General features: G+C 46.5%; 1 protein-coding gene across 5 annotated transcripts in view; it reads left to right on the top strand.

Annotated features, from left to right (window-relative positions):
- The window catches only part of LOC144258265 (uncharacterized), a 75,693-nt gene extending 62,490 nt beyond the window's left edge, over positions 1 to 13,203 (top strand). For 2 of the 5 annotated variants that reach the window (XM_077806702.1, XM_077806704.1), the window contains exons 3-5: positions 2,389 to 2,515; positions 7,395 to 7,508; positions 7,878 to 13,203. In XM_077806702.1, coding sequence (XP_077662828.1) covers positions 2,389 to 2,515; positions 7,395 to 7,508; positions 7,878 to 9,382 — 1,746 coding nt within the window. In that variant the 3' untranslated portion in view covers positions 9,383 to 13,203. The remainder of the gene's footprint in view (positions 1 to 2,388; positions 2,516 to 7,394; positions 7,509 to 7,877) is intronic. The other 3 variants (XM_077806707.1, XM_077806705.1, XM_077806703.1) reach the window with 2 other exon arrangements.
- The last annotated feature ends 2,237 nt before the right edge of the window (positions 13,204 to 15,440 follow it).

Here is a 15,440-nt window from a genome sequence, read left to right as displayed (position 1 = left end):
TGAATTAGCAATTTCTCACCCTGACTGATGATAGAAGCAGTCCACCAAGTTTCCATACACAAGCTTGAAATCCCATTACCCTGGGACCAACACTTCCCCTTGTTCAGTCTTTGTTCCTCAGGTGGTTCCTCGGGTGGAGAAAGTGAACAAGGAAAAGTTATTTACTTGTTCCCATAATATAAGAACTAGGGGCCACCAAATGAAATTAATGGGCAGCAGGTTTAAAACAAATAAAAGGACATTCTTCTTCACACAGCGCACAGTAAGCCTGTGGAACTATTTGCCTGAGGAGGTTGTGAAGGCTAGGACTATAACAGGGTTTAAAAGAGAACTAGATAAATTCATGGAGGTGAAGTCCATTAATGGCTAGTAGCCAGGATGGGTAAGGAATGGTCTCCCTAGCCTCTGTTTGTCAGAGGGTGAAGATGGATGGCAGGAGAGAGATCACTTGATCATTACCTGTTAGGTTCACTCCCTCTGGGGCACCTGGCATTGGTCACTGTTGGCAGACAAGATACTGGGTTGGATGGACCTTTGGTCTGACCCAGTATGGCCATTCTTCTGTTCTTATGTTCCAGGAGTTCTCTTTTGTGGGGAATGAGGCCAAGAGATGATGTCACACCCACCTTATGTAGCTTTCCCATATAGGGGTGAACCCTTTGTTTCAAACTCAGTTCCCAGTCCAGTTTGTTGAAAAATACAGGTACCAAAATGGAGTTCAGTGTCATGTGGTCAGGTCACATGCCCTAGCATGCCCTTCTGAGTCATTGTAGCCATGACTCATAGGCTGGCTGAAACATTCACAGGAAGGCTAAGCTCTTCCATGGTCCATTGTCTTTCTTGATGAGCCATCAGCACTGTCTGGCTTCTTCATTGTTATACCTGAAAGGCTAGTTGTGGGTGTTACCCAGAGTAAGCACATTTGAAATACAGATACATAGTCAATATCCATAACTTCAGATACAAACATGATCCATGCACACAAATAGGATAATCATACTCAGCAAATCATAACTTTTCCAATGACACCGCATGTGACCCATCTTGCACAAAATGCCTCATAATTATGTCCTAATCATATTATAATCATACCACTGTGCTGAATATGGGGTGTAGTGTCAGATAGGGCCTAATTTCAAGGCACAGGAGTTGGAATTGGAACTTCCCCCTCTTTGTGGAACAGGAAATAACCCTCCAGCCAGGGCTGGGAAAACTTCCCAGACTGCCAGTGCTGGAGCCTGAATCTACTGAATCTTCATTAGTTACCACCACCACCCCCATCTTTAACTGCAACTGCAAACTTCATCAGTGACGATTTTATATTCTCTTCCAGGTCATTGATAAGAATATGAAATAGCACAGGGCCAAGAACCAATCCTTGCGGGAACCCGCTAGAGATAAATCCACTCGACCATGGTTCCCCACTTACAATCCCAGTTTTTAATCTATTAATGTATGCCGTGTGTATTTTGTATCTTTCCAGTTTTCCAGTCAAAATATTGTGCTGAACCAAGTCATATGCAGAATTCTAGGTATATTACATCACCACTATTAGCTGCAACTAAATTTTTCATCTCATCCAATAAGGAAATCCAGTTAGTTTGATAGGGTCTATTGTGTCTACACCTTTGTTCATGGGTACTGATTATATTACCCTCCTTTAATTCTTTATTAATTAAATCCAGTATCGGCTGCTCTATTATCTTGCCCAGTATCGATTTCAGACTAACACTCTTGTAATTAGCTGGGTCATCTCTTTTACACTTTTTAAATATTGGCACAGCATTAGCTTTATTCCAGTCCTAATTAAAATCAACATTAACAGTCCACCACGCTCCACACCTACGTCTTTCAAAACTCTTGTTATCTGGACCCGCTGATTTAAACACGTCTAACTGTAATACCTGCTGTTTAACATCCTCGTGAGTTATTGTTGGAATGGAAAGAGTGTAATCATCAACAGCTTGTGATATGAGTATATCATCTGTTTTTCTCCAAATCCAGGAGATAAATATTTCTTGAATCCTTTTACCTCTTCTGCATTACTTTTGATAATTCTGCCATTTCCATCTATTAATTTACCACTACCATTGCTAGGATTTTGTTGGGATTCCTACCAGGGAGTCGCCGGCAGGGTTCAGAGACAGCCCTATGTCCTGTATCAAGCTCTGGCTAGTAGGTGTGTGATAAATGTGAAGATCTTGCCTCTGTCTGTCACACAGGTTCTCTCTTTCTACCCTCTGATGCCTTCTGGCTGCTCTAAGCAAGGGTGGGACTCCGTTAACATGTGTCTCCCGGAGCTTCCATTTACCTGTTGCTGCTGTTTTGTGAATAGTGGGGTTGTGACTGGGGCAGCAGGTACTGAGTGTTGGACTCTTTCCCTTTTAGAGGCTGGTGACTTTCGAGGAGGTGGCTGTGTATTTCACCAGGGAAGAGGGGGCTCTGCTGGATCCCACTCAGAGAGCCCTCTACAGGGATGTCATGCAGAAGAACTATGAGACAGTGGTCTTGCTGGGTAAGGAGTCCTGTTCCCTTGATTTTGAGAACCTGTGGGGTCTGTAAAGAACATCAGTAGAAATAAATTTATACCTTTATTCGTCATACAAATTTTGACAAGTTTCCTTGCTCCCCCCTCTTTTGCCTTACCTCCCCACCCACTAGTATAATTTTTGGACATGTGCCCTTTTGGTGCCATCAGTCATTTTAAAATTGCATTTATTGTATCCTTATTGGCTACATTAATAACTACATCATATAACTGTAGCTTTCATGCCTTTTCCTCATTTTAAGAGGAAAATACGCTGTCTGTAGAATTCTAAATTCAGTAAATAGGTGTATGACTCATGCATGGCTTGTGTGACAGTCAGATGAGGTCCTCTTTTGATAGGAGAGAGTATAATGTTGCCATTCAGGACCCCGCGGGTGAAAGGAGAACAGAGCTGTGGGAGGGGAGGAGAAGGGGGGGAGTAGATAATTCTGGGGTACCAGGACAGGCGAAGGGTGTGTGAGGGTTAGAGCTAAGAAGCAGCAGGGAGGGATGAGGTAGTGAGAGACGAGGAGGGAACACAAGAAGTTCCCAAGGTGCCAGGAGGTGGTGCTGGCTGAAAGTAATGAGAAGAAGGGCACCCAGGAAGTGGGCTGGATGGGTCAGCAGCAGGGAGGAGAGGTTTGGGGATGAAGAGCTGTGGGGGGGGTCCCAGACCTTTAACCCCAAATCCCTACCTAAGCCTTGTTGGTTTAGAGCCTACACTCCAGTTTTATTTCTGTTCATTTTCGCTTCATGATACATTTTCCCCCCAAATACTATTATTTTAACTCTTGACCTCCCTCTCATTACCCCCCCTCCCCATATAACCTCCCCATCTCTATGCACAGGGACCCTGGCCAACCATCCCCAGTCCTTGCTGCATTTCTCCCTCCCATAGAAGGACACTACCCAGGCACTAATGGGGACTTTGTTGATGATGTCACAGGCTGGTAGTGTAGCCTGTACAATTTTTACATCTATAAGATTACGTATTGGGGTACAGCTTGCCCTTGTCCATGGCGACTCACAGTTAATGGAGGAGATGAAATTTGGTGAAACACAGAGAAACTTGATATAATACAGACAGTTATAATTAAAATCATAGGCAAGGATCAATACACATAATGATTAGACTGAGATTAATATAGTAAAGAGGGTCTTTCAGGGTGCATACTTACAAGTTATTGACACCATTGGAAACAAAGATTGAGGGGCAAGGGAGCCCATCAGAAGGGAGGCCCTGCTTCAGTTTACACTATCTCGGGGACCCAACAAAATGAAAAAATGGTACCTAGGAGAGGTATTTTATCTGCTTTCTTATGTTAATAGGATGACTATATACTTTATCTGCTCCTTTACTCTGATTACGATAATGTCAATAGCTGCCCCCAACCCATATGTGGCCTTTGGGAAGTCCATAATTAGGCATCAAGCATTAATACTCATGATTTACTTATTTATTAATAATTCCAATATATGAATGCAGTCCAACTGCTGAGATACTTCATAGCAACCTAATTGTGAAAGCCCGCCCCAAACTTCCTTCTTTCAGAATCCTGTGGTGTATTGCACCTGTTTGTGGTTACTCGTTAGTCTCTCAGAATGAAGGTGCAAAATATCTGACCTAGGATTCGCTCCTTCGGCCTGTTCAGGTTGATCCCAGACTTCAGCATAACTACTCCCACAAAGCCTCAACCTAATATAAGGCCCTTACCTGTAGCAACCTTAGGTTATGTCTACACTACCCTGGTCAGTCAACCTACGCTGCGCAACTCCAGCTATATGAATAATGTAGCTGGAGTCGATGTACCTTAGGTCGAGTTACCGCAGGGTCTACTTACCTTACTCCTCTCATCAGGGGTAGAGTACAGGGGTCGACTGGAGAGTGATCTACAGTCGATTCGGCAGGTCTTTACTTGACCTGCTACATCAACCACCGGTGGATCGATCTCAGAGCTTTGATCCTGGCTGTAGTGTAGTCCCTGCCCTTAATAGCCCATTTATTTATGTTCATCTGCTTGCCCCTCCACCCATGTTCCAAGCTAATAAGCAATACTCTGATCATGACATTTTACCTTTAGCGAGTATAAAACTGCCCACAACACATGAGACTAGGTCATAGATCATAAAATCAGGTCGGGGTCAACAGGAGTGAGAGTTTGGAGAGAGTCTTTTCCCCGCTCTCCCCATCTGCAGCCAGCCACAAGCTGTCTTCCCTCCGGGCTCCTTGGATCTTTGAGCCTGGCCCTCCTGAGTTTGCGTGTCCCAGTTCTTGTTTCTTACATTCTCCTTTTCTGGAAGAATTAGAGGCTGTTGCTCCTGAATTTTAGTGTTTCATTCCCCAGCCTTCTCCACACACTGGGAGAGTTTCATTCTCCCTCCCATTACACCTGAGTCAGTAGATTTCCTAATTCCCCAAAATGTGCTTTTGTGATGTCACAGTTCTGGGGTAGCTAAGCCTTTGACCTGCCCCCATGGTCTGCTCAAGCAATGCCCTCTCAGGTATCAGGCCTCTAGCCAGCCCCTCTCTATGGATAGGGACCCACATGCCTCTCCTTTTTGACCAGGGTTTGAGGATTGCAGCTTGTCTTTCACTGTGTTCGCTGGACTAACCTCCAGTTCCTGTGCTTTGCTTTCTCTCCCAGGGCTCTGAGCAGCATGTGTGTGTGATAGAGGTGGGAATTTTGGTGATAGTTGTATGATGCCAATACACACCTCAGTTTCCCTCTGTGATTGGTGTTGCTATGATTATAAAGAGCAGGAGACATGAGGTGTTTTGTCATGTAGCTGTCGTGGGGTGATATGAATGGGTCATTAAGGACTGGCTGGGACCATCCTACATCAATGGAAAACCCAACAGAGAAAAGAGAATAATTGTTACCTGTCCATGGGAGGATCTCTGCTTGGCTGAGTGAAGCATACATGGACTCGTTATGTTTTTGGGAGCAGGAAGAACTGAGATTGCAGATGCAGGCAGCTCTACTGGAGCGAAGACTAATGGACAGGCACAGTGAAAGGAAACCAAACTGTTTTCTACAGCAGCATGGCTCAAGGGCATTGGCCAGTACGGACTGTATTGTCTTCTTCGCTTCTCTCTCCTAATCTGAGGACTTTCCAATGCTGTATTTAACTTGACTAATAAACCCTGCTGTGTTTTAAAAGTCTGCCCACTGTCACAGGAAAAACTTGCTCTGTGCATTGACTGAGGAACAGTCTCTGAAGAGGAGTGTCGTTCAGCTGGACCTGCTGGGCAGAGCTCACAGGTTGGAACAGGAGTGTTGAAGCCAGAGGCTCAGTCTCTGGTGTTGAAGCTCCATGGCTCATCCTTGTGGAAGAGTGGGACCTCCTGGGGGTCTCGTGCACTGAATGGGCAGCTCCCAAGGACTGTTTAAAAGCCTGGGCATTGCACAGATCCTATGGATCCATGACAGTGTGCCCGTGTGCCTTATGGGGAAAAGATATAAAAGAAGAAAAGGATCTAAATGTGTATTTGCCATTGCCACCTCCTCAGTCCTCATGGGAATCCCTGATCAGTTCCAAAGTGTATTAAAACCTTCCTTAAAGGCTTACCTCTTGGTTATCAGGTCATGTCAGTTTTGTTAGAGGGCTTTCTCTTCACCCTCCCATTTCCCTGGTTCTTGTCACGCAGACAGAAAGCAGCAAAAGACCAGAAGTCCGAAGTGCAGATAATGCGATGTTTATTGGGGTTAGTTTCCAAGCAAGCATGTTGCAAAGCCCTTCACACCAGTTGGGCTTATCTCTATATGTCCATAGAGTCTGTTCCCCAGTGTTCTGTTCCCAGCCCCGACACCACAGAGCATTTATCCCGTGTCTCCCTTCACAGCTCTGAGGCCACAGAGCCTTGCCTGTGTCCCTGTTCCCGTTTCCCCCCTTAACAAATATGATTCCAATTTCCCTTCCCCCTCCTGTTTGACCCTGGCTATATAGTAATATTCTCAGCTATACCTTAACCAGCATTGTACGGAAATTTAACTAAGCAATTCTAGCATACTGTAACGTAATTCTCTAATCAATTATACCGCACCACCCTAATTAACTTACAACTAGCAAAATTAATTAGAGAACCAGACTGATTAACAAGGTAAAAGTGGTGGCCATAAAGATAAAACAATACAGAAATGAGGGTTTCACAAGCATTGAAAAGTGATTTCTTGCCAGACAGGATGCTATCAAACTAATGCTATCTTTAAGCATCTTAAGATCTGTTTCTTTATCTGGTGGTGATGGGCACCATCTGGACAGGATCGTCTTCCTAACAGCCCAATACCACCTTATGTCAGTGTGACTGGTTTGGGAAGTGAGGATGTGACCCTATGCTTCCCAGCTTATGGCTGCCCCTGCTGCTTGGCCAAAAGCCTTAGCCTAAGAACAAGGCCTCAGACTATCCTCGTGAGAGAAGGCCCATACACACGCGGACTGTGATTTTGATTCTTTGTTTTTATACCCCTGTAAGTAGCTAAGTGATAAAAACGCACCTAAGTTCTTAAAGTATAAGCTTCACAGGCAGGCCTGAATACCAATATTCTAACAGTGGGTTCTACCCCGTACCCCATTCTGTGTCTGTCTTTTCTATTTAGATTGTAAATTCTTCAGGGCATGGGCCATCTACTATTCTCTGTACTTTCCCTAGTATAATGGTGACCCACTGTTAGTTGCTCCTTAGACACTAAGGTAATGAATATTATTTATATAATAATAATAACTATTCTGCCACTTTGAGCCAATGAAGATGGCCTTGGGATGTTAGTGCTTAAAAAATGAGCTGGGATTACAACCATGGACTGTTCTTTGTGACAAGTATCCCACAAATTCCACTGACCTCCCTTGTTTTCTTTGCCTGGAGTAGGGTTTCCAGTTTCCAAACCTGATGTGATCTCACAGCTGGAACGAGGGGAAGAGCCATGGGTCCCAGACCTCCAGGGCTCTGAGAAAGAAGTGCTCCTGAGAGCTGCCTGCACAGGTGAGGAATTGGTTAAACCAACTCAAAAACTGTTTGGGAATGCAGGAAACATTTGGGATGCCCTACAAAGACCTTGTGAGGTCTCCAACTTTAGGATTGTTCCCTGCAGATGTGGAATCATTATGCCAGATGTCACCCAGGGCTTCCCTCCTATTCTGATTGACAACTGGCAACAGGTTCCTCCCCGATCTCACTTTTCCCTGAGTGTTCTAGTGAGATGTGGACCAAAACTGATCCCTTCCTCTCTCCTCTGGGAAAGGGTTAGGGGAAAATCAGCTCCTGATAAGTTTGATCTCTCCCACACATATTTTGGTTTGTTCATCCCTTTTTCCATTCCTCTCTCTGAGATTTCCTTTATTTCTGGCACAGGGAGTGACCTATGTCTGGATTCTCTTTGTCTCCCATCAGGTGATGGGATGGTGACTGAGAATGAGGAGGAGACACCCCAGCAGGAAGATGCTGAGCAAGTAGAACCCCATGGGATGTTATCAGGAAGATCCAAAGGGAATGTTTCCAGGAGTTGTGCACTCCCAGAAAAAGCAAAACCCTGTGAGAGTCAGCAGAGGCCAGAGGAAAACTTGAGTAGCCACTCAGACCTTATTACACGCGAGAGAATCAACTTGCAAGAGACACGCTACACATGCTATGAGAGTGTGAAAAGAGAAGAGAGACCTTACATGTGCTCTGAGTGCAGGAAAAGCTTTAGTCATAGCTCTGCACTTATCACACATTGGAGAATCCACACGGGAGAGAAGCCCTACACCTGCTCGGAGTGCGGGAAAAGCTTCAGTCGGAGCTCACACCTTATCACACATCGTAGAACCCACACAGGAGAGACGCCCTACACGTGCTTTGAGTGCGGGAAAAGCTTCAGTCAGATCTCTATGCTGAGCACACATCGTAGAACCCACACAGGAGAGACGCCCTACACATGCTCTGAGTGCGGGAAAAGCTTCAATCACAGCTCTTCCCTCATCACACATCAGAGAATCCACACAGGAGAGACGCCCTACACATGCTCGGAGTGCGGGAAAAGTTTCAGTCAGAGGTCTGCCCTGACCACACATCAGAGAATCCACACAGGAGAGACACCCCACACATGCTCTGAGTGTGGGAAAAGCTTCAGTCAGAGTGGGAGCCTTATCAGACATCAACGAATCCACACAGGGGAGAAACTCTACACATGCTCTCAGTGCGGGAAAAGCTTCAATCAGAGCTCACACCTTATCACACATAGAAGAATCCACACAGGTGAGAAACCTTATGGATGCTCTGAGTGTGGGAAATGCTTCATTCGTAGTTCAGCCCTCATCTCACATCAGAGAATCCACACAGGAGAGATGCCCTACACATGCTCTGAGTGTGGGAAAAGCTTTAGTGGGCACTCAGCCCTTATCACACATCGTAGAATCCACACAGGAGAAAAACTCTACACATGCTCTCAGTGCGGGAAAAGCTTCAATCAGAGGTCACACCTCATCACACATAGAAGAATCCACACAGGTGAGAAACCTTATGGATGCTCTGAGTGTGGGAAATGCTTCATTCATAGTTCATCCCTCATCTTACATCAGAGAATCCACACAGGAGAGAAGCCCTACACATGCTCTGAGTGCGGGAAAAGCTTCAATCGCAGCTCACACCTTCTCACACATAGAAGAATCCACACAGGTGAGAAACCTTATGGATGCTCTGAGTGTGGAAAAAGCTTCAGTCGGAGCTCACACCTCATCAGACATCAGCGAATCCACACGGGGGAGATGCCCTACACATGCTCTGAGTGCGGGAAAAGCTTCAGTGAAAGTTCCAGCCTTATTAGACATCAGAAAATCCACATGAGAGAGAACTGTAACAAATGCCTTGACCAGGGCTGACCAAAGATTTATTATTTTTTTTGAAATCACATTTGCTAATTCCCACATAGTGATCTTTGCACCATCTTCACCATGGTCTCTCAGCTCCCCCAGATCAGTTGCCTGCGTCTGCCTTTTGCAGCTCACCCTTCTTTGGGGTCAGTCCTGTGATCTTTCCTATCAACTGCTTTCCTTTTGAGTTGTAGGAGTGTGTGTCCCTCCAGCCAGTAATCATAGAATCATAGAATATCAGGGTTGGAAGGGACCCCAGAAGGTCATCTAGTCCAACCCCCTGCTCAAAGCAGGACCAATTCCCAGTTAAATCATCCCAGCCAGAGCTTTGTCAAGCCTGACCTTAAAAACTTCTAAGGAAGGAGATTCTACCACCTCCCTAGGTAACGCATTCCAGTGTTTCACCACCCTCATAGTGAAAAAGTTTTTCCTAATATCCAACCTAAACCTCTCCCACTGCAACGTGAGACCATTACTCCTCGTTCTGTCATCTGCTACCATTGAGAACAGTCTAGAGCCATCCTCTTTGGAACCCCCTTTCAGGTAGTTGAAAGCAGCTATCAAATCCCCCCTCATTCTTCTCTTCTGCAGACTAAACAATCCCAGCTCCCTCAGCCTCTCCTCATAAGTCATGTGTTCTAGACCCCTAATCATTTTTGTTGCCCTTCGCTGGACTCTCTCCAATTTATCCACATCCTTCTTGTAGTGTGGGGCCCAAAACTGGACACAGTACTCCAGATGAGGCCTCACCAATGTCGAAATAGAGGGGAACGATCACGTCCCTCGATCTGCTCGCTATGCCCCTACTTATACATCCCAAAATGCCATTTGCCTTCTTGGCAACAAGGGCACACTGCTGACTCATATCCAGCTTCTCGTCCACTGTCACCCCTAGGTCCTTTTCCGCAGAACTGCTGCCTAGCCATTCAGCCCCTAGTCTGTAGCTGTGCATTGGATTCTTCCGTCCTAAGTGCAGGACCCTGCACTTATCCTTATTGAACCTCATCAGATTTCTTTTGGCCCAATCCTCCAATTTGTCTAGGTCCTTCTGTATCCTATTCCTCCCCTCCAGCGTATCTACCACTCCTCCCAGTTTAGTATGTTCATCATCTCCAGGTGGGAGAGAGAGGTTTGATCCTAAGAAGCTACGCTGAGGCAAAAACTACCTGTGCCTTACATCCACTAGGGCTGTACATGGCTTTGGCTCCTCACGTGAGTGATCTTGGTATAAAAAGACAATTATAGTGGTAGAGTAGATGCAGTCCAGGTGCCATGGTTGTCATTGGCTTTCCCCTTGACCTGACCTAAACTCTATCACTTTTCCTAGTCTAAACAAACCCTGAGTATCACAGTTATACTGTTCCCACATTTCAAAGCAATTGTTAGTCATCAAGTTCCCACTTCGGGAACAAATGGTTTCATTCCCAGTTGCTCTGTTGTTGCATCAGGTTGTGCTGGAGAGCAGATATTTTTACTACCATTTTCCTCCCTTAAAATATATTCAACTATAATAAAGAGTAGGAATGGGGCAGGGATAGGGAAAAATGTCAATTCACTGTCTGTAACAACAGAAGAAGATAGGGTCAGTCAGAGGGATTCCCTTACTCCCCATCACCATCCCAATCCCCCCTGTTGTTCAATTGGTTAGGTCAATATTTTCTCTGAAAGGCTGGGAAGAGGATTCCCTAGTAAATGACTTGTAACTAAGCAAAATACCCATCCATTTGGCTCCCAAAGCAGTTGTGGCCCAGGCCCGCAGGAGGTCGCTCCTGAAGATATCTCCTTCCTAATCAGGTGCATGTTGCCTATGATTTGGGAAATGCAATCCCTATCTAGGTAGGGATGGGAAAAATGGAAGTGACATTGCTGTTCAGCTCACCCCTGGGAGATGCTGCAAACGTGTAGAAAATGAAATCCGTGTGGAATGTGATATACCTGCAGAAAGACACCTATTGTTAATAGATACCTGACATTTGGTGTCTTACACGGAATCTAAGCAGCACCTGAATTTAGTCCCTAATTTAAATCTGTGCCACCAGATTAAAGAAATAAAAGGGTATATTTGGGGGCGTTATACCTCACTATCGCTACTGATATGTTGTGTGGTTGGTGAAGAATTCTACTCCAGAGAAGTGTAAAATTACTCCAAGTGTATGTCTACAGTATGAAACTAGGTTGATATTATAAAAGTCAATTTTTAGAAATCGATTTTATACAGTCGATTGCATATGTCCACATTAAGCGCATTAAGTCAGCATTGTGTGTCCTCACTGCCATGGCTAGCATTGATTTATGGAGTGGTGCACTGTGGGTAGCTATCCCACAGTTCCCACAGTCTCTGCCGCCCATTGGAATTCTGGGTTAAGCTCCCAATTCCTGATGGGGCAAAAACATTGTCACGGGTGGTTTTGGGTACATGTAGTCAATCGCCAGATCACCACGGCAGTTATGAGCACTGTAAATACCTTGCGCATTATCCTGCAGTATGTGCAGAACCAGAACCTGCAAAAGCAGGCGAGGAGGCGACGGCAGCGCGGTGACAAGAGTGATGAGGACATGGACACAGACTTCTCTCAAAGTACGGGCCCTGGCAATTTGGACATCCTGGTGGCAATGGGGCAGGCTCATGCCATGGAATGCCGATTCTGGGCCCGGGAAACAAGCACAGACTGGTGGGACCGCACAGTGTTGCAGGTCTGGGATGATTCCCAGTGGCTGCGGAACTTTCGCATGCATAAGGGCACTTTCATGGAACTTTGTGACTTGCTTTCCCCTGCCCTGAATCGCAAGAACACCAAGATGAGAGCAGCCCTCACAGTTCACAAGTGAGTGGCGATAGCCCTGTGGAAGCTTGCAATGCCAGACAGCTACCGGTCAGTCGGCAATAAATTTGGAGTGGGCAAATCCACCGTGGGGGTTGCTGTGATCCAAGTAGCCAACACAATCACTGAGCTGCTGCTATCAAGGGTAGTGACTCTGGGAAATGTGCAGGTCATACTAGATGGCTTTGCTGCAATGGGATTCCCTAACTGTGGTGGGGCCATAGACGGAACCCATATCCCTATCTTGGGACCGGATCACCTTGGCAGCCAGTACATAAACCGCAAGGGGTACTTTTCAGTGGTGCTGCAAGCACTGGTGGATCACAAGGGACGTTTCACCGACATCGATGTGGGATGGCCGGGAAAGGTACATGACTCTCGCATCTTCAGGAACTCTGGTCTGTTTAAACACCTGCAGGAAGGGATTTACTTCGTAGACCAGAAAATAACTGTTGGAGATGTTGAAATGCCTATAGTTATCTTTGGGGACCCAGCCTACCCCTTAATGCCCTGGCTCATGAAGCCGTACACAGGCAGCCTGGACAGTCATCAGGAGCTGTTCAGCTAGGCTGAGCAAGTGGAGAATGGTTTTAGAATGTGCATTTGGACGTTTAAAAGCATGCTGGTGCAGTTTACTGACTCTGTTAGACCGCAACACAACCAGTATTCCCATTTTTATTGCTGCTTGCTGAGTGCTCCACAATATCTGTGAGAGTAAGGGGGAGATGTTTATGTGGGGGGTGGGAGGTTGAGGCAAATCGCCTGGCCACTGATTACGCACAGCCAGACACCAGGGCTATTAGAAAAGCACAGCAGGGAGCACTGCGCATCAGAGAAGCTTGAAAACCAGTTTCATGACTGGCCAGGGTACTGTGTGACACTTCTTGTTTGTTTCTCCTTGATGAAAACCCGCCCCCTTGGTTCACTCTACTTCCCTGTAAGCCAACCACCTTCTCCCCTTCGATTACCGCTTGCAAAGGCAATAAAGTCATTGTTGTTTCAAAATCACGAATTCTTTATTAATTCATCACACAAATAAGGGTATAACTGCCAAGGTAGCCCGGGAGGGGTGGGGGAGGAGAAAAACACTGGGTGGGTTGGTGGAGGAGGGAAGGACAAGGCCACACTGCACTTCAAAACTTATTGAATGCCAGCTGTCTGTTGCTTGGGCAGTCCTCTGGGGTGGAGTGGTTGGGTACCCGGAGAGCCCCCCTCCCACCGCATTCTTAAGCGTCTGGGTGAGGAGGCTATGGAACTTGGGGAGGAGGGTGGGCAGTTACACAGGGGCAGCAGCAGCGGTCTGTGCTCCTGCTGCCTTTTCTGCAGCACCACCAGATGCCAGAGCATATCAGTTTGATCCCCCAGTAGCCTCTGCATGGCATCCTGCCTCCTCTCATCTTGCTCCTGCCACCTCTCATCTCGCTCATCCCTCCTATCCTCGTGTTCATTTTCTGCTTTCCTGGACTCTGACATTGTTTGCCTCCATGCATTCTGCTGAGCTCTTTCAGTGCGGGAGGACTGCATGAGCTCAGAGAACATTTCAACGTGAGTACATTTTTTTCTCCTTATCTGCGCTAGCCTCTGGGACGGAGATGATAGGGGGAGCGTTGAAACATCTGCAGCTGCGGGAGGAAAAAAAGGGAGAGTAGTATTTAAAAAGATACATTTTAGAGAACAATGGGTAGACACTTTCATGGTGAACCAAGCTGTTAACATGACAGAGCAGATGTGCTTTTGGTAAAAGGTCGCATTTTTCCTCTTATATTGAGGGCCTGCCGGTTTGGTGTGAGAGATCACACATGCAGGGCCGGGCAACAGAATTCGGCTTGCAAGCAGCCATGGTAAGCCACAGTCTTTTGGCTTCTTTAACCTTCATAACATGTGGGAATGGTTTCAAACAGCAGTGCCCTCCTTTCCCATACCAAGCACCCGTTGGGTTTGCCATTTAAAAGGAGGGGCTGCGGTTTTCGGGTTAATGTGCAGCACAAACCCAACTACCCCCACCCCCCCAATTCTCAGATGATCGCTTCACCCCTCCCCCTACTGCATGACTAGTATCAGGGAAGATTCCTGCCAGCCAAACATGAACGCCCCCCCCCCGGCAACATAGCTAACAGCGGGGATGATTTCTTTTCAGCCACCGGAAAACAGCCCAGTAGGAATAGCCATCTCTGAGTGTCCCCTTAATAATATCCCTGGAGGATTTCCACTCCATCCCCAGACACGTTAACAGACTTTTCCAGTTGCTGTACTGGCCGCAAATGCACCCCAAGTCTTCAGGGCAAATTAATCATTAAACACGCTTGCTGTTAAACCATGTATTATATTTACAAAGGTACACTCACCAGAGGTGCCTCCTCTGGCTTCATGATCCGGGAGCCTGCCTTGGGAGGGTTGGGAGGGTATTGGCTCCGAGGTGATAAACAGTTCCTGGCTGTCAGGGAGAACAGTTTCTCCACTTGCATGCTCTGCGCTATCCTCCTCCTCCTCTTCTTCATCCCCAAAATCCTCATCCCTGTTGCATAAGACTCCCCGCTTGCAGGTGTCCACGGACAGGGATGGGGTAGTGGTAGCCCCCTCCCCCCCAAATTGTATGCAGCTCATCATAGAAGCGGCATGTCTGGGGCTCTGACCCAGAGCAGCCATTTGCCTCTTTGGGTTTTTGGTAGGCTTGTTTGAGCTCAGTTTTCACGTGGCACTGCTGCAGATCCCTGTTGTGGTCTCTGTCCATCATGTCCTTGGAGAATTTTGCAAATATTTTGGCATTTTGTCTTTTGGAACGGAGTTCTGATAGCATGGATTCGTCTCCCCATACAGCGAGTCTCTGGAACATAAGGGAAATTCACAGTCTCTCCCTCACATATCCCAGGCTTCCTTTCCAGGTCCTGGCTGTGGTGCAGGGATGCCACAGGTCGGACACTGGCCCTGGCAGTAGCCACATGTGTGTGCTGTTTCTTGTGCAATGAAAGCAAACTTTTATAATGGTAAATCCTCTATTTTTTTTTCTATACGGTGAGATAGCAGGAAGTGCCAATACATTCACAGGCATTTTAATCACTTTATTACAGGAATCGAAGGCCCCAAATGTCACCATTGCCCCCAAGGAAAACAACATGGCATGTAACATTGAATCAACTCAGAAAGAGATATATGTTACTGGAGGTCATTGTCAAAGTGCTGCCTCAAAGCCTCCCTAATTCGAATAGCTCCCCTCTGGGCTCCTCTGACAGCCCTGGTATCTGGCT

The sequence above is a fragment of the Eretmochelys imbricata genome, chromosome 28 (genome assembly GCF_965152235.1).
Source record: "Eretmochelys imbricata isolate rEreImb1 chromosome 28, rEreImb1.hap1, whole genome shotgun sequence".
Taxonomy (NCBI): domain Eukaryota; kingdom Metazoa; phylum Chordata; order Testudines; family Cheloniidae; genus Eretmochelys; species Eretmochelys imbricata.
Note: the sequence above shows the minus strand (reverse complement) of the source record. Positions and strands in the feature narration are given on the sequence as shown.